The sequence below is a fragment of the Asterias amurensis genome, chromosome 21 (genome assembly GCF_032118995.1).
Source record: "Asterias amurensis chromosome 21, ASM3211899v1".
NCBI lineage: Eukaryota > Metazoa > Echinodermata > Asteroidea > Forcipulatida > Asteriidae > Asterias > Asterias amurensis.
The window spans coordinates 7,288,889-7,311,785 of NC_092668.1; the positions used below are offsets into that span (position 1 = coordinate 7,288,889).

At 38.3% G+C, this 22,897-nt stretch overlaps 1 protein-coding gene across 5 annotated transcripts in view; it reads left to right on the plus strand.

The window, feature by feature from the left end:
* Nucleotides 1-22,897, plus strand: part of LOC139953315 (uncharacterized) — a 130,021-nt gene that overhangs the window by 38,360 nt on the left and 68,764 nt on the right. For all 5 annotated transcript variants that reach the window (XM_071952810.1, XM_071952811.1, XM_071952813.1 and 2 more), the window contains 9 exons: nucleotides 2,226-2,510; nucleotides 3,385-3,572; nucleotides 5,271-5,592; nucleotides 7,253-7,405; nucleotides 12,549-12,736; nucleotides 13,991-14,066; nucleotides 15,839-15,877; nucleotides 17,416-17,475; nucleotides 18,568-18,606. In XM_071952810.1, coding sequence (XP_071808911.1) covers nucleotides 2,226-2,510; nucleotides 3,385-3,572; nucleotides 5,271-5,592; nucleotides 7,253-7,405; nucleotides 12,549-12,736; nucleotides 13,991-14,066; nucleotides 15,839-15,877; nucleotides 17,416-17,475; nucleotides 18,568-18,606 — 1,350 coding nt within the window. The remainder of the gene's footprint in view (nucleotides 1-2,225; nucleotides 2,511-3,384; nucleotides 3,573-5,270; nucleotides 5,593-7,252; nucleotides 7,406-12,548; nucleotides 12,737-13,990; nucleotides 14,067-15,838; nucleotides 15,878-17,415; nucleotides 17,476-18,567; nucleotides 18,607-22,897) is intronic.

Sequence of the window (22,897 nt, forward strand, 5' to 3'; positions counted from 1 at the left end):
TCAGAAGCACAACTACTCAAAAAAAGATTTTTACACATAAATCCTTTTTTTGGTATTATGTCACTAGTCAATACAAACCTCACCTTACCTACATTGTACATATATGTTTATGTCAGGCCTTGAATTTTTTATCTTTGAGAGGGCAAGGCCACATTTTACAAAGGGCATCATTAGAAAATTGGAAAATCTTGAAAGTCTATGGGAACCTTTAGAAAGGGCATCAAGGCCGAAGACCTGGGGTCGATTTCACAAACAGTTAAGACTAGTCCTAACTTAAGACTAGTCCTAACTTAAGACTAGTCCTAACTTAAGACTAGTCCTAACTTAAGACTAGTCCTAACTTAAGACTAGTCCTAACTTAAGACTAGTCCTAACTTAAGACTAGTCCTAACTTAGGACTAGTCCTAGGAGATACTAAAAACATATGGCTAGTCCTAAGTTATGATGAGTAACTCGTCCTAACTCGAGATAAGACTAGTCTTATAGGAACACGTTGCCTTGGATCGGTCGATTTGGTCTTTGAAAAGCGTTTGTAAATGTTTTTTTTATAAAATGCATATGGGTAGAAAGATAATGTAAAAGTAGAATACAATGATCCACACAAACATGCCTCGAAATTGCACGGTTTTCCTTTTACCTCATAGACTAACACGGTCGGCCATTTATGGGAGTCAAATTTTTGACTCCCATAAATGGCCGACAGTGTTAGTTCGCACAGTAAAAGGAAAACCTCCCAATTTGGAGGCAAACTTGTGTGGATCATTGTATTCTACTTTTAAAACATCTTTCCAACCATGCATTTTATAAAAAACGGTTACAAACGCTTTTTATAGACCAACTCGTCCGATCCAAGGCAACGTGTTCCTTTAAATCTTTGTGAAATCTACCCCAGGGGCAACAGAGGCCACCTCCGGCCTTCATGTTATTCCAGGATTAGTTTGTACATGTACGATCTCCTGTGATAGATTTTCCATTGGAGTTCAAACGTGGCATCTCTTCATGATCGTCCTAAATTAATCAAATCACTGAAGAAAAAAGAAAGAAAAAAAACTCATCAAGAAATGCATCAAATGTACTAATGAAAATATTCACGATTCGGGAAAAGGCCTGTCACGATTAATTGTCCATTGGATTCAACTCAATTAATATCGGAGTCACTCTGCCTTCCCTCTAACCACAGACAGTAATCATGAATCCTGGTTACCGTAGTATGCCTTGCTGAATTAGAAAATCTCTCATTACATGCTTGCTGGGAAGCACTCCAAAACCACTTACATGTATACATTAAAATGTTACATGAGTTATCTTGTAGAGATAGGTCGGCCATTTTGTTTATTGTGTCTGATGGATCATTGAATCATGAAATCCTCTTTCAAACACAAAGTGCAATTTTGACTGAGGAACTTGTTAAATTACAACTGACTTGAGTACATTACAGTAGTTTCCGGTGATTAAAATCCAATCACACTTTATGTTGCGACACATTATATTGGAGTAAAAATGAAACCTGTCAGTCGAAAATTGTTTGGTTTCTTGTAAAATGAGCTCTATCCTAATTTAAACAAACAGAGAGAAAACAGCTTTGAAAACCAGTCCTCCAGAGCATGGTACATCATATGGAATCTTTCTGCAGTATTATATCAAACTTGTGCAATCTGATGATGTTATTACTCATCACACACTCACCCGAGTGGATTACGGAAAACATAGTGCTTCATATTCAATGAGGCTGAAGGCAGAGTTGGATTGGGGACACAGAAGCGCTATTTTTTGCATTCTACGGGTGCGCATTTACAAACCTAACATCCACTAACATTTTCTAATAAGCCATGTGCGAGTTAGATTTGAAACTTGTCTGGTACAATGACTTACTTATTACAAGGTACTGCTTACATTTTAATTCCTCAAAACATAAAGACAGTTGCACAGCAAGTGGTTCGGGCAGGCGTTTGTACATGTATAACAACTTCCAGATGAGCAAACCATGGTACCATTTTGCCATACACATCCATTCAGAATTGCGTATGGCTGTTAACCGTCTCTTACAGTACTACGCAACAGCTTGCCCGAAACATGTGACTGTCTCTGTATTCAGAGGAATTGAAATTAAAGTGGTAACTTTAATCAACCTTATCATTGTACCGGACAATGTTAAAATCTCACACAAATGGCTTTTTGTCGCAGACATATTCCTGCAATAACTGAACTTTTTTCTTGTTTGACAGATTCACCCGATGAGCCGCCACCCCCACGGATGTTGACCAACAACAACCAGTACCCTACCTCCCCAACGTCCCCCACCAAGCACCACCCCAACAACAACAACCCTACCTCCCCTAAGCACCAGAACTACTCGCAGTCACCCCCGAAGCAGGACACGTACTACCAGCCAGTGCGGCCGCAGAGAGCAGACTCCGGTCCTGATCAAGATTCATGGCCGGCACCTCCACCACCGCTGACTAGTGTTGACAGTAAACCTCAATTTGCTGGGGCACCACCGCCTAATCCAGGTATTACTCTACACTAAGTCCTGTTTCAGTATTTTGCAGCCATGCAACTCTTCCGCAAAAAAAAAAAAAATGATCGGCGCTAAAAAGAATTAAAAAAAAAAAAAATCTTTTAAATTAATTTTAGATTTTTTTTTTAAAGCCTAGTATATGCCTGGCAACAATGTAAAACTACAATAATGTAAAATAAGTCTAGTACATGCTAACAATGCACCTTAGAGCATAATAAACCTCAACATTTTCTAGGGTACCATTGTGGGTATCATGTCCCGTGGTGTTTCGAAATTTTTTATTTTTTTTTAACGGCATTTGCATGCCTGATTTTGGGAATAGCGAGTTGTCGTTGCAGGATCAAGTAAAGAAGCTGACTACACTTGAACTTAATGATATTACAGGGATGCCTTTTGGTGGAATTCCCACTTTAAAAAAAAGTCTATTGTTTTCAGTTCCGACTTTTTAAAAATCTCTTACTTCAGCAAGTTCACTTTTGAGCCTTTCACTCTCCAACATTTAAAGTGACAACAGCGGCGAGTGTTTCATAGTCCGTCGGGCGAGACAAATTCATACAACAGTTTTGAGTCCTAAAATACAGTTAACACAGGGCTAGTTAAGATGACATTTGCTTCAAGGCATAATTATTGTCAGGTGTTTTCTAATAAAAACAATAGAATTAGCTGTTGGAAACACTAGCTTACCAACAAAGGGGACCCACGGTATAAATGCAAAATGACAAGCTGGTGGCCTGACATTTTGACCCTAGCAGAGTCTTTCTCTTCAGCCTTCCAGAAAGACTCTGCTACATGTAGGTTTGAAGCGTCACGCCAATTATTTGTTTTGAGTTTACTACTAATGACAATTATATTATACATGGCTTTAGGTTGGTCACCACCAATGCAGCCCAACCCAGTCCTGTACCAGCCAACAGAGAACAAGAGTCCATCAGCGTGGACCCCAGCCTTACCCAACATCAAGCCGGTCAAAGAGTTCAGACCGGTCAAGTTGGACCTCAATTCAGCTCCTAAACCATGGAAGGCTGCTGGTGCACCTCAGATTGAGAGAACCAATGTAAGTAAAGCATTGTTCCAAGAAGCAGCCTCGTTTCCAGAGGTAATCGATCTTGCAAAGCCATTTTTCCCCACAATACTCAAGCTTAACCCCTGGAAGTGGTTCATTGAAATCTGCCAAAATCTGGCATATTTGAATAAGACCTGTGGCTGATCTACACTGGGTGCGTTTGATTAGCTTCCCTGTGTCGACCCCGTGGTGCTCATTCGGGTGAGCCCCTGACAAGAGCTAATCAAATGATCACTCACCCTATCGTGGTGACGTCGTGCACCTCGGGCAAGCCCCAAGTGACCCATTCCACAGGCAGGGCACTGGGGGCTGACCCGGGTGAGCCCCTGGAATGACATCAAAGCTATTCGAACGTACCGGGGACAGATCGGGTCGAGTCAAAGAGCAACTAGTTCCCTCTAGTTCATCATTGGATTTTGTGATGTTTCTAACCGTACGCAGTTTTGAGTGACTTTGTAAAAAACATGACTCAATTGAAAAGGAATCGCGTCGAAATAATTGCATTTTGACATGGCGTGTACTAAGCACCCTACAAACGCTCAAAAGTTTCTGATGCAAAAGTTTGCCCTGAACCAGTCGTACAGGGTAGCAGCACTATCTTTAGTCATTTACACAATACACAGTCCTCTGCTGTCTGACCATTCAATATCAATCAGTGTGGTTTTGAATGATACCCAAACTATGCCAGCATGCAATATGACACTATGTGGGGAGGTGATACAAGTTTACAGTACACAGTCATGTACTTGTGAAACATTTAGTATAATCAGCTGTGGTTTGCAATGATTGATAAACTATGCCAGCCTGCAATATGATATCAAGTGGTCAAGGCATCTACTCATCAGACAGTCAACTACTGGTTGACCATTCAGTATCATTCACTGTGGTTTGAAATGACAACCAAACTATGCCAGCCTGCAATATGATATCATGTGGTCAAGGCATCTATGCAGTACACAGTCAATTACTGGCGGACCATTCAATATCATTCACTGTGGTTTGGAATGGTAGCCGAACTATGCCAGCCTGCAATATGATATCAAGCGGTCAAGGCATCTATGCAGTACACAGTCAATTACTGGCGGACCATTCAATTTAATTCAGTCACTGTGGTTAGGACTGATAGACAAACTATGCTAGACAGCTATATGATATCAAAACCCCAAACAGTTAGTTCCAAATGGATGGTCAGGTTACTGGAAAATGCAACCAGGGCCCGCGTTAAATTTACAGCAGGCCCTGCAGTGCCTTTGGTAAAAACAAATTGAACTGTTGTTATAAAATGTGCCATTATCATTGAAAAGCACTAGTTATTATTGACTTATAATTCATTTTGAGTGTCATGGCCCAGTGGTTATAAGAGCATCAAATTCAAGTTCTGGTGCAATCACTGGAGTGTGGGTTCGAATCCCGGTCGTGACACTTGTGTCCTTGAGCAAGATACTTTACTATAATTGCTTCTCCTCACCCAGGGGTATGAATGGGTACCTGCGAGGGTAGAGGTTGATATTGTTTATGAAAAGCCACAAGCGCCTTACAGGCAGCTCAGGGCTGTATACTCCCAAGGGAGCTGAGAAACATTAAAGGGGTGTTATTGGCCCTATGACCAGGGCACTAATGTAAAGCGCATTGATACGTTTAATGTGAAATGGGCTATATAAGAATTTGTTAAATGTATTATTATTAAAGGAACCAGCGCCGACCTCCTCAAGCCAACCATCAACCTGGCAATCCCCGCCGCCCCAACGGTCTACCCAGCAGATCGGACCAGTCACAAATGGTGAACTGCACCCTAGTAATGAGGCATTGGGTAGCCCCTATAGGCCAGGCGACCCTCAGCATGACCAGGATAGATACAACCCTGGCTACCGTCCCAATGAACCCCAGCAACGTCAACCCCTTAGCCCCCAGGAGTCCAGGAGGCCCGAGTTAAGACCGGCTCCGGAAGGGTATAGCAGCGGGCTTCCACGGTCAGTCAGTCCAACTGTGACATTACTGCAGTACCAGAGAGGTAGGAACAAAATTTGCTCTTGATTATTTGAGAAAACAAAATTGTTTTCTTCACGTGTGGTTTTCTTGTGTGCAGCACTGTCACGGCAGAAAGAATTTTTATCTCAGCAGCTGTTTCATAAAGCCCGGTTCATACTTCCTGCAAATGGAAAGTGAATTTTGATGTCACATGGCTGTTTTCACAGTGAATGTTTTGCAGGAGTTGAACATAGTTCAACTGTTGCAAATTGGACTTGTGGCCAAAATTTGTATCGCATCGCATTCGCAGGAATTATGAACTAGGCTTAAGTAGTCTTAGAAGTCCATTGAGTTGTTGTTGTTGTTGTTGTTGTTGACAAAATATGCTGTACAAATTATAGATTAGCTTTTCCAAGCAGACTTGAGAAAACCTGGATGACCAGACCTTGGCCCTTTTTGAAATCACGTCTCACACTTCAGGCTCTTGCTGAGGCTGAGACTTTGTCTCCTCACTTTTGGAGCCCCACACTGGAAGTGCACATTCACCTTTAGCTGGACTCAAAGCCGAAGCTGTGGTTCCGAAAAGGGCCTATAACTTTGGAAGTTGGAGGATTGTCATTCCAGTCCGTTAGGTTTCAGGAAATGTATTCCATTTAACTAACCTCTGTAAACATCCGGGCCCAATCTTAAAGAGCTGCTTAAGCACAGCAAATTTGCTACGCACAATAAATTCATGCTTACCAGAATAAGGTAACCAGCGAAAGTACCATGCAACGTGTACCATTTGTGACTGATATCCTGCTTATTTTTGCTTAGCAGAAATATTTTCTGCTTAAGTTGTACTGAGAAAAATCAGAAAGCCAATATCATAACTTACACATTGTTTGTGAAGGATTCTCTGCTTAGGTGGTTTTTATTGGGACTGCAGAATTTCCTGCTGCCAGTGAGTGAAGAATATGGAATTGGGGGCTGGGCTGGTTCCATTTGAAAATGTTTACCTGTCAAGGTTTTAACCCCCATCGCTCTGTGACTCAATCACCCTGATTGTTCAACAATCATTTGACTCAAACCGCAGAGACTGATGTCTTGTCTCAGGGGACCGATAAAGGCATTGCCCTCCAACCTTAGGTATTTACGGGTGGGTTGAAGTACGACATGTGTCTTCCTTCAACCGAGTAATTGCTGTATAAAAAAAGCATATTTAGAGGCACTGTAAAAATAGTTTTTATTGGGGATTTGGGTTTAGATTTAGTTGTATCATGGAGGTAGTTTATGAAAAGTTATTCTATCTTTGGCATCATGGACATTTTATGAGGAATTTCACAGGCAAGCAACTTTTTAGCCTATTGGCTTAATTCCTTTTTATTTAACCATGACCAAAGAAGAATAAAAAAACTCAGAGGGAAATAAGTTACTTCCGAAACTGCAATTTTTTTTTCTTTAAATTTATAGAGTTGATAACAAAACAGTGTAAATCATTATGGAAATAGTTTCATCTCACAAAACAATGTAGACCATTTGGGTATGGTTGTTATCAACAAATAGTAACCTCAGATAAAAGACTAATTGAGGAAGTCTATATTACTGGAGTTTATTTTACCAGCCATTTAGATTGAAGTTGGTTTTAAAAGCCATCAACCACTGTGTGCTGTGTTAACACATTCTGTATTATTACAACTCAAATCATGGCTGCTCATATGTAGAGCGTGACAAGGATGGACGGAGCCAGGCTGATTACATCCCACCAGATAAATCTCTCATGCCGCCACCATCTTTATTAGTGCCCTCTGCTGTGGCAAAAGAGCCAGCCGTAGCCAAACCCTTGCATGCTGGCTCGATCGTGTCAGTCGTTACTGGTGAGCTGATTGCACAAAACTAATGCATTATTGACTTTTGACCTCCAAATTCTTCCTACCCCCTTCCATCATGGCGGCTTTTGTTTTTGCATGACGGTATGCTGGTTAAGTTCATATTGTATAAATGTATGCTTCATTTGTAATATCTTTTGCACATATCAGGCCTTTTCGCAATTTTTTTTTCTTGACTAGCAGGCCTGGAGGTCGATTTTACAAAGAGTTAGGTTAGGACTAGTCCTAGGAGATATTAAAAACTTAAGGCTAGTCCCAAGCTAGGACAAATAACTACTTGAGATAAGACTAGTCTTAACTTTTTGTGAAATCCACCCCTGTTTAGTCATCTGTATGATTGACCAAATGCACAGACAGTCAAATCATGTTGTCTTGTTAGTGTAAAAGGGAGCTTGGAGAAAAAATTTGGAAATACGCAAACTGTCAAATAGAATTCTGATATGTAGTTATGTACAACTAATTTGTCTGTGCATGCCAATGTGCAAATGTCCTGGGTTGTGAGATGAATGTCGAGCTGCTGGCAGTATGCATATAAAGGAGCATGGTTCATTCTTTTACCCCTGAGGAACAAGTGAAAATTTGTGATAATTGTCACCTTTTAGAGAAAGAAATTGTAGCAGTTTTTGCATTTCAGTCAATCAAAATGGTCAATTTTTTATTAATTGGTTATCCAACAGGTGCAAATGAAATGAGAGACAATTCACACACAAAAAACAAGCTTTGAATTTGTACACATTTGTAAAATATATTGGACGATCCTAAGTACTGCGTGGACCATGATGGCTATCTTTCTCTTGGGTTACAGAATGCTAATTTAAATTAGCTGTCAGCTACATGTATGCAAGTATCACTGTTCACCCATTTGCAATGCTTTTCATACTGCACAATAATTTCTTCCCTAGAAAACAATTTGTTTCCCCTTGGAAATATTTGTCTGAAAGTAAAGGTTCAAGAAAGACATCTGAGATAGAGCCATTTGCAGTCTTGATATTGTTCATATTTTGATTGATTTCCAAGGCCATATGTTGTGACCCATCTTTAGTGATGCCACCGCGCCACAAACTCTTCCTACTATAAACCATATGATACATACATTAAATTATAAAACCTATTAGTTTCATGTGCCAACAAGTTAACCATTATGCGAAAGTGAATGGAGCAAACAGCATTATTTATCCCCAGTGGTAATACTTAATCTGAATGTGCTCCTTTACAAATGTAATTAAAGACAGTGGACACTATTGGTAATTGTCAAAGACCAGTCTACTCACTTGGTATATCTCAACTTATGCATAGAATAACAAACCTGTGAAAATTTTAACTCAAATGGTCTATGAAAGAAAAAAACACCCTTGTCACATGAAGTTGTGTGCCAGATGCTTGATGTCGAGACCTCAAATTCTAAACCTGAGGTCTCGAAATCAATTTCATGAAAAACTACTTCTTTCTCTAAAACTATGCCACTTCAGAGGGAGCCGTTTATCACAATGTTTTATACTATCAACCTCTCCCCATTACTCATTACCAAGTGAGGTTTTATGCTGATAATTATTTTGAGTAATTACCAATAGTGTCCACTGCCTTTAAGTAACACCAGGGTTACAAATATACCATCACATTGCGCAGTCACGCTTTGGCATGTTTGGTCATGAGACACAGTACACATGTTTAACCTATCAGCAAGATTTTCACCATTTTATTTGCGTCGCTGATTTAATTTCAAATTAATGCACACGCCCCATGTGATGCTCATTCAAATTAATTTGTTGTTAGTATTTAATGCACATTATATTCACAAGTTCTTTTTACAGTGTATTGTGCAAGTATCTTTCTGTGCTAACATGTATAAAAATTGTTTTGATTTAATTTTGTTTTACATGTACATGTGTAGTTCATAAATTTGACCATTGCACACATTTTGCTGATTACCAGTACACATTTAATTGAAAAAAGAGGTCCAATTTCATTAAGTCATTTGGAATTCTTGTTGGTACTACGCAAACCAACTATTACAATTTGGTTGTGTGTGTTGAAGCCACAATACGTTTTGCCATATGCCTAAGAGTTATGTAATATAATTAGAGGGAGTACCCTTGTTAAACACACGTAACTGCTCTGGCCCACCATGTGAGTTCAAATCCCTATGTCATATGGTTTGTACGCCCTTTTGTTATTTTATATGCTAAATGGATGCCAACTCATGCCAAATGCACAGGTGCCAGTTTAGGATATACCACAATTCATATTGGAAACTAAGCATGATTGAAGAACTAATCCAAGCTGCCAATGGGGAAGCCATGCTGTTGTTTACATGCACTTACATGTAAGCCAGGTGTTATATCTGTGTACCGCATTTGCTTCGAATCTCACCCAGAATCCTTTGCGAGCCAATCATGTGTATTAGTACATATATGTATTGGTACATGCATGTTGGCTAGATCAGTCTGCAACACGATTTCTTTCTAAAAAGATCTGACAAGCATTTATACACAAAAAATGGTTTCATATCAGTCTGGTCCTTTGTACTTTTTCATTGGTCCAATGGGATAACCCGGTAAGACTGATTCCCCGTAGCATTCCCAGAAGTCTCCCATTGCGTTCAGATACAAAGATGTGAACAAATCCCATCCACCCTGGAGACTAGGGTAGAAATACATGAAGAAAAGACACATCTGACAAAATATATTCTTGAGTGCAGCTCTGCTCAATGTAAGACTGCCTCCCTTCCCCCACCACCTCAAGCCTTCCCCATGGGTTTCATCATTGCAGTGCCCCTATTCAGTATACCCTTGAACCATTGAGTGCTTTTGAGCCCATTAATCATGTATCCATTGATCCTGTTGTGATTAAAAATACTACAGCTTGATGTGGGAACCATTGAATTTGACTTGTCTTTGCCATTTTATATCATAAACGATTAAGAGTTGAGCAAAGACAAATTGACTAAAGTGGGATTTGAACCAACGACCTCAGGTTCAAAGTGCGGGCACTTTACCAACTGAGCTATCAAGCTCTATGTTGGTGGTCTCTATAGTTTGATAGCTCAGTTAGTAAAGCGCTGGCTTGTTAAAGGCAGTGGACACTATTGGTAATTGTCAAAGACTAGCCTTCACAGTTGGTGTACATGTATCTCAACATATATATGCATAAAATAACTAACCTGTGAAAATTTGAGCTCAATTGGTCATCGAACTTGCGAGATAATAATGAAAGAAGAAAACACCCTTGTCACACGAAGTTGTGTGCGTTTAGATGGTTGATTTCGAGACCTCAAAGTCTGTATCTGAGGTCTCGAAATCAAATTCGTGGAAAATTACTTCTTTCTCGAAAACTACTCCACTTCAGAGGGAGCTGTTTCTCAAAATGTTTTATACCATCAACCTCTCCCCATTACTTGTCACCAAGAAAGGTTTTATGCTATAATTATTTTGAGTAATTACCAATAGTGTCCACTGCCTTTAATCTGGAGGACATTGGTTCAAATCCTGCTCTAATAAATGTTTCTATGTTCAACCCCAAATCATGTAAAATTTACCCAGTCAGTTTTCTTTGTGGTTTTATTAATTTTTGGCATAAACATATACAAAAGTGATTTATGTTATACTTAAAAACTGCCCAAGAAACAAGCCTCTGAAATGTGTAAATAGTTGTTTCGCACTTCTGCACTGTTAAAGCCCAGTTCATACTTCCTGTGAATGCGAATGCGAAGCGAATGTTGACGTCACAAATTCGCAATGAATAATTAGCAGCAGTTCAGTAGTTAGCAAAAGAAGAGTTGTGACGTCACATTCATGTCAGCTTCACATGAAGTATGAAACGGGCTTACTTGTTTACCCAATATTGTAAAAAAAAAAAAATTCATTGTGCTTCACATTTTCCTTTTTATGTAATTGCTCATTGAATTTCCTGCACTTTTTTAGCACATTCACGGTCGCACTCACAGGTTTGATGCTTTATTCTTTGAGGGCAAGGCAGATTCTTGTGAAAATTGTAACTACATTTTATTTTTTAGCCAATCATGTCAGTCATGTGAAAATCACTGTGCTGTTTGTGAACATTGGAAGCTTGCTTTGATGTTTCATCTCAAGCTGTGTACTTGCAAAATATTTGTTCATCAGTGTTGTCAAATTGCTGTCACAACTGTCCCGCCAAATTGTTTTGTGTAGCAGTGCTGTTCGTTAATTTGCACCGTTTAATGTACAAGTTGTAAAATGTACAGTTCGTCGGCTCAGGACTATATTGCAGTTTGTATGAATGTCATAAAATTACTTTTACACAGTTTGGAGCTTCTGGTAAATGGAGTTTATTTATCTCCAAAGTTAGTGATTTGACTAAAAAGAAACATTCATTTTCGAAGAAAAACAGTGTGTGGATTTTGGTGTTTTTTATTTCAAATTTATACAAAAAATTCATCTGCTGCCCTTTTGATCTTATAGGAAATGAAATTGCAAATAACTGCCTTATAGCACTGACACGACGAATTATCCTGTTTGTACATGTACATGTTCACCCTTGAAAATTGTGACAAAAACTTTTAAAAGCTGGGTTCAATTTCTTGAGGGTTCATCTCGAGATAAGTTGTCAATATCACCTTACTGATTTGTTTTTTGACATCACACTTTCCTTCTTGGCAATTAAGAATGATACACATCTAAAAATCAGTCCGAAACTCTGTTTGAATTTTAGCCATATAATATAAACATTTGAACCACAAAGTCTACATCATTACAAACTGTACTTTCAGACAAATGGTACGGTACACTGATATTTGGTTTTATATGAACAGAAATTAGTTTAATTGTACATTTGTAGTGGCGAAATACATACAGTAGTATAAAGGAAAACACAAATCAACAAACCCCAAATTCAGGTTGGAGTACATAGTCACAATTTTGACTCTGCTGAAGAAACAAGCAGTAGTACATGTATGCAAAAGAGGAAAACACAAATCCAAAACCACAAATTCAGTTTGCAGTATTTGGTCACAATTTTCACTCAGCTAAATAAATCGCTGAAGATTTTGTTTAAAGATGTTATAACTAATGATTGATTGATTGATTGATTGATTGATTGATTGATCGATCGATTGATTGGTTGATAGCTTGATTGATTGACTATTGCTCTTCTTCAGATCCCAATGATCTTCCAGAAGGAGCAGTCTACCAGAAGCAGATCGTCGACGGTGACGTCATCCACACGGATACCTACTACCCGGTCAAGACTAGAGAAGTCACCAAGAAGACCACTCATAAAGAAGCACCCCACTATGAGGGCATTGGACCCCAGGATGAATCTGGACTGCCTGTTGGACTCAGAGCGGTAAGGTCAAAGGTCACTCTCTCCAGCTTCAAAACTAACTCGAAATCTCACTTGTTATTAAGTATTAGCTTAAAAGTATCGCCATTAGTAGAGTTCCTTTTTCTATGGGCCAGGAGTGTCTTTCTGATAGACATGGCGCACTACCAATATCAATTATTGTTATTTATTTCGGGCAGAGGCAAAAATATATCAGCGTAGTGAATGCTTTCGTAAAAAGTACCCGTATGACAGCAATATTTTGTCAGTTAAAGTTCCCAGAGACAGCAATATTGCTTCAATATTGCTCCATCCGGGCATTTTAACAAGTTTCGCTGGTTCCCATATCGTCAAGAGCTCGCGCTCACTGTTGTTAACCAGTGAACGGAGCTGCAGATAATAATCAACGACAATGGCTGCTTCTACTAGCAGCGCGAGATTCATTTTGGTTTCCGATGCGGATTTTGAAGAACTTTTGAAGAACAAAGACGCAGAAAACTCCTTGAGGGCTACAAAACAAGCAGTACATGTTCTTGAACCACTTCTGAATTTTAAATATTTGAACTTAAGTGGAAACTTGGATGTTGTATCAGAAAAAAACATAATAAAATTGAATTTGAAAATCTGGAATCAGGTGAGCCAAAATAGTGTTGCTTTGATCAAGTCCTCAGCCTGAGGAATATATTGCACTCGCTGTGACAATATATTTTTGTATCCCCCTCAAAGCCATCCAATATTATATAATTATTGTTATTAATACTGGGAAAGATCAAAGGTCACTTGTTACTGGTGAAAGATAGTAATATACACATATTGACTGGCAACGAGGTAACTAGTATACATGTACGTCTATTCCCATAAGGGACTTTGAGTGACCAGAACGAGGGAAATAGGCCCCTCTTCTGGTCACTCACAGGCCTGAGGGGGAATAGACGTTCACTTACTGAATTATGCCTGTCAATATGTGTTTTATAACACCGCTCGGTCTTAAATGTCAAATAAGAACAGAAAAAGGAATTTTGTAGTTGTTGTTCACGGTTCAAGTCAAGAGAGGGCGCTGTTACCGCGGGCACTATATATTCAAAGACTATTGCCTGCTCTGGTACTATTCCCACAAAACATGCGCGCGCAATCACTAGCCTATATTAGTTCAGCCAACCAGAATACAGAACACGCAAGAGGTGTGTTATACAAATATTGACTGTTTTGAGTGTTACGGTCAAAACTATTACTCCTGAGTCTGACGATATTTCAAAAACATTTTCTCTTTTGTTGCAGCATGTTAAGGAGGAAAACAGGCATGACTGGTATAAAGAGATGTTCAAGACCATCCATAAACAGGATAGGCCAGAGGGTAAGGTCAAAGTTTAAAGGTCAATAAGTAAAGTTCAATTTGCAGTGTTGATTTATACAAACTCTAGTTAGTGTTACTGCAGTGCAACACCATTTGGGGTGTTTAGCTGCAGACTTTTTTCATTTGAAAAGGGCTGAATATTATTGCATACGTTTCAAATGTGAAAAGCAAATTCCTGCAGCAAAAACCTTCGCTGGTTACAGATAGTCAAAAGTGCTAATACTTTCAAAGAAATAAAGCTTTTATTTAGCACAACTGGAAAATTGCTAAGAGTATACTGCTAAGTACAAAATAACTTTTCTAAAACGATGCAGAAATTGGTGTTGCACATTAGTGTGTATGCTGTGATTTTTTTTTTGTGTTGAACTTTGTTTTCTATAAAAAGAAATCATAAATAAAATGGATTCATGTTTGTAAGAATAATAAAACAATCCTGAATTTTTTTTAAGATTGAAAGTTGAAACTCTGGAATTGGCAAAACTCTTATCGCTCAATATATTTCAACTTGTTTCAGTTGTCATACAAGTTCATTATTTGATAGTTTATGATAGTTTATCTCAAAAATTGATTGTATTCCACCCAACTGCACATGCATAGTTCTTATACAGAGCAATGTTTGTAAAACTTTAACCAAATCCTGTGTAGCTTGACTAATAACCAGTTAGCTACTAAGCTGATGCAACAACCAATAAGCTAACACCATTGGCTTGCTGACCACTAGAAGTGGGTTTGAAACCATTGCAGTCACATGTTTTAACCGTTACTAACTAGCAGACAAATATAGATCAAATCAGGCTGGAAAAACCACTTGAAGATTAAAATGATGGATCAACAGTCATATGCAATATGAAAGAAACATTTTCATTTTATATATGGAAACTATTGTATTTCACTTACTGTATGGCCATATCATAAAGCAATATTGTATTTGAAACAAATTATCAGAACTTGCTTAAACTGTAGCAAGTTGTGGTGAAACTTCTTTGTTTATCCAAGTTTGGTTTACTGTTCCATTTAAAACACATCAGTAAGTTTGAAGAAAACATAATCGACTTGCATAAAACTCAACCTAATTTATTTTCTGAAAACAGTTTTACAGCCAGAATACATTGGATGCGAAAGTAGATTTCTGTTAAAAGTAACAAAAAAAGGCTGGACACCTTGTTGTTAAACTCTCTTCTGGTATTGGTTGATTCTTGGTGACGACACATACTCAAAAAAGAGGTTTAACTTCAAGCTGTCAGCGCAAATTTCTTAACTTAGAATTAACAACTTGTAGGAATTTTCTTGCATGTTCAAACACACTCAAAATCTGCGCCATGTAACAAATTGCATAATGTTAAAGGGAGGGTACACGCTTGGTAATTGTCAAAGACCAGTCTTCTGAATTGGTGTATCCCATCATAACCTAACCATAAAGTAACAAGCCTGTGAAAATTTGGGCTCAATTGGTCATCAAAGTTGCGAGAAAATGATGAAAGAAAAAACACCCTTGTTGGACAAATTTGTGTGCTTTCAGATCAGAATAAAAGACTTCTAGCGAGAAGTCTTTTATTATTTAGTGAGAAATTACCTCTTTCTCAAACTTCAGAGGGAGTCGTTTCCTACAATGTTTTATATTATCAACAGCTCTCCAATGCTCGTTACCAAGTCAGTTTTTAAGTTAATATTTGTTTTGAGTAATTACCAAACGTGTACCTTCCCTTTAAACCATTACTAACCTTCATTTGTTCTTCCCTTTTTCTTTGTATTTTTCTCTGTTCTTTCATCAGATGATATAGACCTATGTTACATGGATGCCTTGATGAAAGGTTAATCAATCACTGAATTCAATTTTTCGATTTGTTTGTTTCTCTTTCAATACTTACCCCTCACCCTTTATATGGTGCAAATATATTAAAGAGTGCACATGGTGTGGCATTCATTAAGAGGCTACTAAGCACTCTTGTCCTGTTGAATGTTTCCCCCTTGATCAAGAACAAAGTTAAGCTCGATCCGTTCCGAAAAACTCTGTCACCCTGTCATTCTTTGTGGGACATGTCATCAGTTGGGAAACTGACTAAGAAACACAAGGGAAACTGACTGTTCATTTAATTTATACACGTGTAAGCTATGTCTTTTGTTTTAAGTTTGATTATGATGTGTACACTGTAGTTTGTGTTCCCTTGTCTGTCAATCACGTCTTTCATTTCAACTCAGTTCATTGCATAATAATTTATTCAAATCACAGCTAAGACCGAATTCCTCATGAATCACAAATAAAAACAGCTACATGTATAGGGGGAATTGCATCAGTTTATGTTTGGTGACCAGAATTCATCAAATGCCAAATCAACTAACATTTGAACCCGGTTATGTGACCAGCCCTGTTTTGCCAGTAGAGTTAGCGACCTTATTTTCACTGAGTCCAAGATTTCAAAGACCTTATCGTAATTACTCGGTATGCGCGCTTTAGGCATTGAACGAGGTACATTTTCTGTACACCCTCGTTGGCACCAGCTACATTATTATTTATTATTATTATGCTGCTCTAGCTACATGTAGCGCTCAAATTTGATCCCTAGCTAGACCGGCATACCCCTCATTCAACAGTTAGCGCTTGCACAATGAGTATTTGCGAAAAGGTCTGTTGTGAAGGCGTAATACTGCCCTCTATGCTGCGATATGAAGCCTGTCTGTCGTTAACCTTGTTGTTGTTTGTTATCTTGAAAAGTCTCTTGCTGTTTTGTCAAACTCATAGCATTAATCCCATCCCTAATGGCTAATAAGTCACAATTTGCTTGTTTGGCAAACCTTGACCCTACCCCATACCCCCTACCTCCCCCTGACCAATCACCCCTTCAATTGGATACTTTGGAACACTAGGTGGCAGCAGACTAACCAGGTAAACTTCCATTGTTTACATTGTTCTGAGCATGCGCCTGATACTGAGAACAATGGATTTACCTGATAAAGCCCGGTTCATACTTCCTGCGAATGCGATACAAATACTTGCAACGAATAGTTCGCATCAGTTGACTTGTGCTGAACTCCTGCGAAACTTCCGCTGCACAAACAGCGGTGCGACGTCAAAATTTGTATCACACTCTTATCGCAAATGCATGGAATGAGGTGCATGCTGGTCTAGCTAGGGATCCAGCATGTACCTCATTTAACAGTTATAGCAATGGGTATTTGCGAAAAAGGTGTATGAAGCATGAACTGGGCCACCTACATGTAGGTTCCCAAAGATCCCCATTAACCATCACCCTGACAAGTACACTGCGGTGTATAACAATTGAGTGTACGTGTCAGCCCCTAATTCCCATACTAACAACCACTTGATCTATTTCTGTGTCTGCCCATGCAGAAGCTAATACGTATGAACCAAGCTACCATTTCCCGGATGAAGTGGCTTGCAAGGACAATGGTAAATAAATAGCTCAAGATGTTTACGTTGATTTTCTGTTGGGGTAATTTGTACTATTGTAGCGGATGTCCACTTTTTCAGTCATTTTCACATGGCAGCTGCCTTTTTCGCAAAACTTTACACAACTTGCATATAAATAGCAGTCTAGTTCACCAGTCCAAAGCTCTGGTGTTGTTAGCAGCAGAGTGTGGGTTTGAATCCTGGTCATGACGGTTGTTCCCTTAATCAAGGCACTTTTAAAACCAGCTGCCTGTTTCGTGAAACTTTATGCGATTCTGTCATTCCACTTTCGCAACTTGTAGAAGTAATGCACTAACCAAAGAAATCTTGCTCAAATGGACTTAAAGCAGCGATGTGAACTTTTGTGAAATCGGCTGCAGGAATTGTCTCATACGGGAATGTAATTAATGACTTAAAGGTGGATTGGCCCATTAATAATATCACTGCATGAAACTTGGAAAATTGTCACTATGCATGATCTTTAGCCAACATTTTGCACGAATCAGTGTAGAAAGATTTGACGCATTGCTTCCAACTGATAAACTATTGATGTTACTTGTAAACAATCTTCAAACTAAAACCTTGCATAACAACTGTGCTAACAAATTGTATCATTCCTTTTTTATTAAACTATTGTTCAACTCCTGCAAAAAAACAGCCCGGTGATGTCAAAATTGGCTTCGCATTTGCATTCGCAGAAAGTTTGAACCAGGCTAAATGTACTATTTTTTCTGCCAAACTAATCCACTGCCTTCAATAATGTGAGATGAGTCTGTGATACTGTATGTGAATCTGAACTTTTGCATGTAGCCAAACTTAAGTTAATTTAAAAATGAGGGCACTGATTTGTTGATTGCGTTTTGTTGAAAATCTTATTTTAGTTATTTTCTTTGGTTGATTTTCTGTATTTTTCTTTTGCTTTCTGCTTTGCATGGCTTTTCTTTCGGCACGGTTTTCCTTTTTTTTTCTTTCTTCGCTCCGGTTTTCTGCCTGCACCACCAAATCTTGTGCTTGTTCTACTGTGGATTCTGCAATGCCACTCTGCACATGTCTGGTCCCCGACCCCCCCTCCATTTGTATCATGATGTGTAGATGATAATGTCTTTGAAGAAGAGAGACCTCCTGGCAAAGGTAATAAAGACAACAGCGGCTGAGTGGATAAGAGCACCAGACTCGAGCTCTGTTGGTTCTAATCAGCAGAGTGTGGGTGCAGGTCCCTGTTGTGACACTTGAGTCCTTAAGCAAGACACTTAACCATTATTTCTTCGTCCTCATGGGGCGTAAAGCCATATGTCCTGTGTGTTGTGTATAATGCACGTAAAAGACTCCTTTGCGTTTATCGTAAAGAGAAGGGTTTGCCCTGTTGTTCTTGGTTTGATTGGCTGCATATTGCGCCACAGCACCTAGTACACCAATGGTGCTATTTTATGGTTTACAAGGTGCTGTGTAGCCAATCAAACCAGGGACAGCGGGGCGAAACCCTTCCTTGAACGATAAGTGCACTGGGTTCTTTTACTTACATTACAGAACACTTGGGACCAATGCCTGTATGCCCTATCAGAAGGACGAATGAAAATCTATTAATGATGTTTTTGGAATACCTTTGCAAGAACCATATCATTAAAGGAACACGTTGCCTTGAATCGGTCGAGTTAGTCTTTGAAAAGCATTTGTAACCGCTTGTTATAAAATGCATATGGTTAGAAAGATGTTTAAAAAGTAGAATACAATTATCCATTCACATTTGCCTCACAATTGCGTGGTTTTCTTTTTACTTTGCGAACTACATGTAACACAGTTGGCCATTTATGGGAGTCCATAAATGGCCGACCGTGTTTGTCGACGAGGTTAAAGGAAAACCACGCAATTTCGAGTGATACTTGTGTGGATCATTATATTTTACTTTTAAAATATCTTTATAATCATATGCATTCTTTAACAAACGGTTACAAACGCTTTTTAAGAGTCAGTTCAGGTAAATAACTGACATAGTTGCTCACGGTCAAAAAATGAATTTTTTTTATACTTTGTGGGTGGAAGGGCCTTGGGGTGCAAGTAAACAAAATTGCATTTTCAATTCTATATATAGCCCGTTGCCATGGTTACGGCTCATTTTGTTTTTTGGCCATTTTAGGCCGATTTTGGGGTCTGAAAAACTGGTTTTTAGCTCATATTTACAACTCCACCCCACCAAAATGCAAAATTATTTCAAAAAACCTTTTATATCACTACAAAGTATCATCCTTGGCCTTCCTTGAGAACAAAAATTATTGCTTTAAATATCACCCTTGTGCTGTTTTTGCATCATGCATTACAGTATGTTTTTGGAACTTGCAAAATCGACATTTTTACCCTATTTTTGGACCCCAAAATGTCAACTTGCCAGGGGTCTCAGAAAATTTTCCTTTCGGCTGTGATTAGGGCCAACATTGGTCTTTCCATATCTGGTGTCAAAAACTTGGGCAATTGTATCCTGTTGTGACAGTACCGCCTCAAAACTATACTTTTTTCCCCAAAACGTGAAAAATGCCTTTTTAAGGGTCTTTTCACATAATATCGTCATACGTGTCAACGGTAAAAAAAAAGGAATATTTTTCTTATACTTTGTGGATGGCAGGGACTTGGGGTCCAAATAAACAGCATTTACACTTCAAATCATAATATAACACGTTGCCATGGTAACAGTTCATTTGTGTTTAGGCCACTTTAGGCCGATTTTGGGGTCTGAAAAACTGTTTTTTTAGTTAATATTTACAACTCCACCCCACCAAAAAACAAAAATATTTCATAAAACCTTTTACATCACTATACAAAGTATCATCCTTGGCTTTACTTGAGACAAAAAAATATTGATATAAATTTTACCCTTGTGCTTTTTTTAGAACGTGCATTAGAATATGTTTTTTTGAACTTGCAAAATCAACATTTTTACCATATTTTTTGCCCTCAAAATTTCATTTTTTCAGGGGTCTCAGAATATTTTCCTTTCGGGTCTGATCAGGGCCAAAATTTGTCTTTTTATTTCTGGTAAGAACAACTTGGGCAAGTGTATCCTGATGTTAGCAGTGCTGTCTCAAAAATAGACTTTTTTCCCCAAACAGAACAATGCATTTTGAATTGTTTTTTCTTCATATTGAATTTCTAACATTAAAAAGTAATAATTATATCAATCTTGCAGCTTTTCCTAAGCACTCTATAGGCTTAGTGGATTACCCAACATTGATCAGGAACTGTTAATGACCTTAATTTGAGAGTTTGCCCGGCCCAGCCCCAATCATATTTCTTGACATTGCATAAAACAATGTTTTGTGAATAGCGCCTCTTTTTTTGAAAGTGTTCCCTTTCGGTTGTTATTGGTGTTTTCATGTCTTCTGGGTAGAAACACTGTGTTTATTGTATCTGGTTGTGACTGATCATGCCTTAAGTATAGTAATTTTTCCAAAAACAATGCATGCTTGTTAAAAATCTGGCACTGTTTCCATGCCCTTTGAGTAATGAATACAAAGTTTTTATTTAAACATAATGGTATCCAACCAAACCATAACCAATGCTTTGCCACTGAGAGTTATTGATTTGGCTACTTTACCTATTGTACAGGTATGATTCCCATTGCAAGTAGAGTGCGATGAGCATTCTTTACAGGTTGTCTTTAATAGGTTGTCCCTGCCTGCTACCAAATGTAAAACTTTTCATAGAGATAGAGATCATAAACAATGTAGTTTCTGTGCTTGCGGCAGATGGTTTGGAGCATCCAATCATGTCCAACACAAATGTGGGAAATTAAAAAGCCCGCTTAGAAGTGTTGGAAAAGTTTGCCAAGATCTTATTAAAAACAATGATACTAACGATTTGCAAGATGAGCGTAAGAGATCATTTAAAAGGAACATGTTGCCTGGGATCGGTCAAGTTGGTCTTTGAAATGCGTTTGTAACCGCTTGTTATAAAATGCATGGTTAGAAAGATGTTTTTGAGTGATACTTGTGTGGATCATTATATTCTACTTTTAAAATATATTTCTAATCATATGCATTTTGTAATAAACGTTTACAAACGCTTTTCAAAGACCAACTCGACCGATCCAAGGCAACGTGTTCCTTTAATGAAACAACATTGAAAGAAGTTGTAAATACTTGCACCTGCTCAACATAAATAAGTAAGATGCATTTGCATCAGTTTGATTATTTTTTCCATTCACTATCTTACTAGTTCATAATTATTATATATGTCTCTGAGAACGATCAACAAAAAACATTGTCAAACATTACCTGCTGAATTGTTTATCACGTTAAATAAACCAACTCTTTTATTGTTTGCAACAGTACAATTGAAAGGAACCCCACCATGGCTGGGGGAACTGCTTACAGAAGGCCAAAGCAGGTGAATGGCCATTTAGATACTTTGGACACAGTACATGCTCACTTTTAGAGCCTCTTTGTTCTGATAGGGATGAAAATGTTTAGTTTGGTAGCGGGCAGGGGACCAAGAAGACTGTTATAAGGCCATGTATAGACAAGAATAGTAAAGAATGCTCATCGCACTACTTCTCTTCTTGCAATGTGAATCATACCTGTACAACTAGGTAAAGTAGTCATGACAAAACAAGAACTCTCAGTGACAAAGCATGGTTATAAACTTTTTATATGTTACCTAAAGAGCATGGAAACGGTGCCATATTTTTTTAACAGGCATGCTCGTTTTTGTTTTTTATCAATTCAAACTAAGGGATAACTTCAAAATGCATTTTTATTGTTTTTGGAAAAATTACCATGTTTGAGGCAGAAGTGTCACAACAGGATACAATAAACGAAAGTGTTTCTCCCCCGCAGACATGCAAACCATAAAGATAGCCCAATCACAACCAAAAGGGAAATATTCTGAGAACCAATAAACAATTAAGACAATACAAACTTTCTTTATGTGCAAGGGGAATTAAAAAATGTGACTTTCAAAAAAGAGGCGCTGTTCACAAAACTTTTTTTTTTTTTATGCAATGTCAAGAAATATGATTGGGCCGGGGCCGGGGCGGGGCAAATTCTAAGATTTAGGTCATCAACAAGTCCTGATCAATGTTTGGTAATGCACTAAGCCTAGAGAGTGCTTATGAAAAGCTGCCAGATTGATGGAATTATTACTAACTTCTTAATTTTATAAATTCAAAATGAAGCAAATATTTCAAAATGCATTTCTCTATGTTTTTGGGGAAAAGGGTTTATTTTTGAGACAGTTCTGTTACATCAGGATACAATTGCCCGAGTTTTTCTTACCAGAAATAAAAAGACAAATTTTGGCCCTGATCAAACCCGAAAGGAAAATATTCTGAGACCCCTGAAAAAAATGAAATTTTGAGGGCAAAAAATATGGTAAAAATGTTGATTTTGCAAGTTCAAAAAAACATATTCTAATGCACGTTCTAAAAATGGCA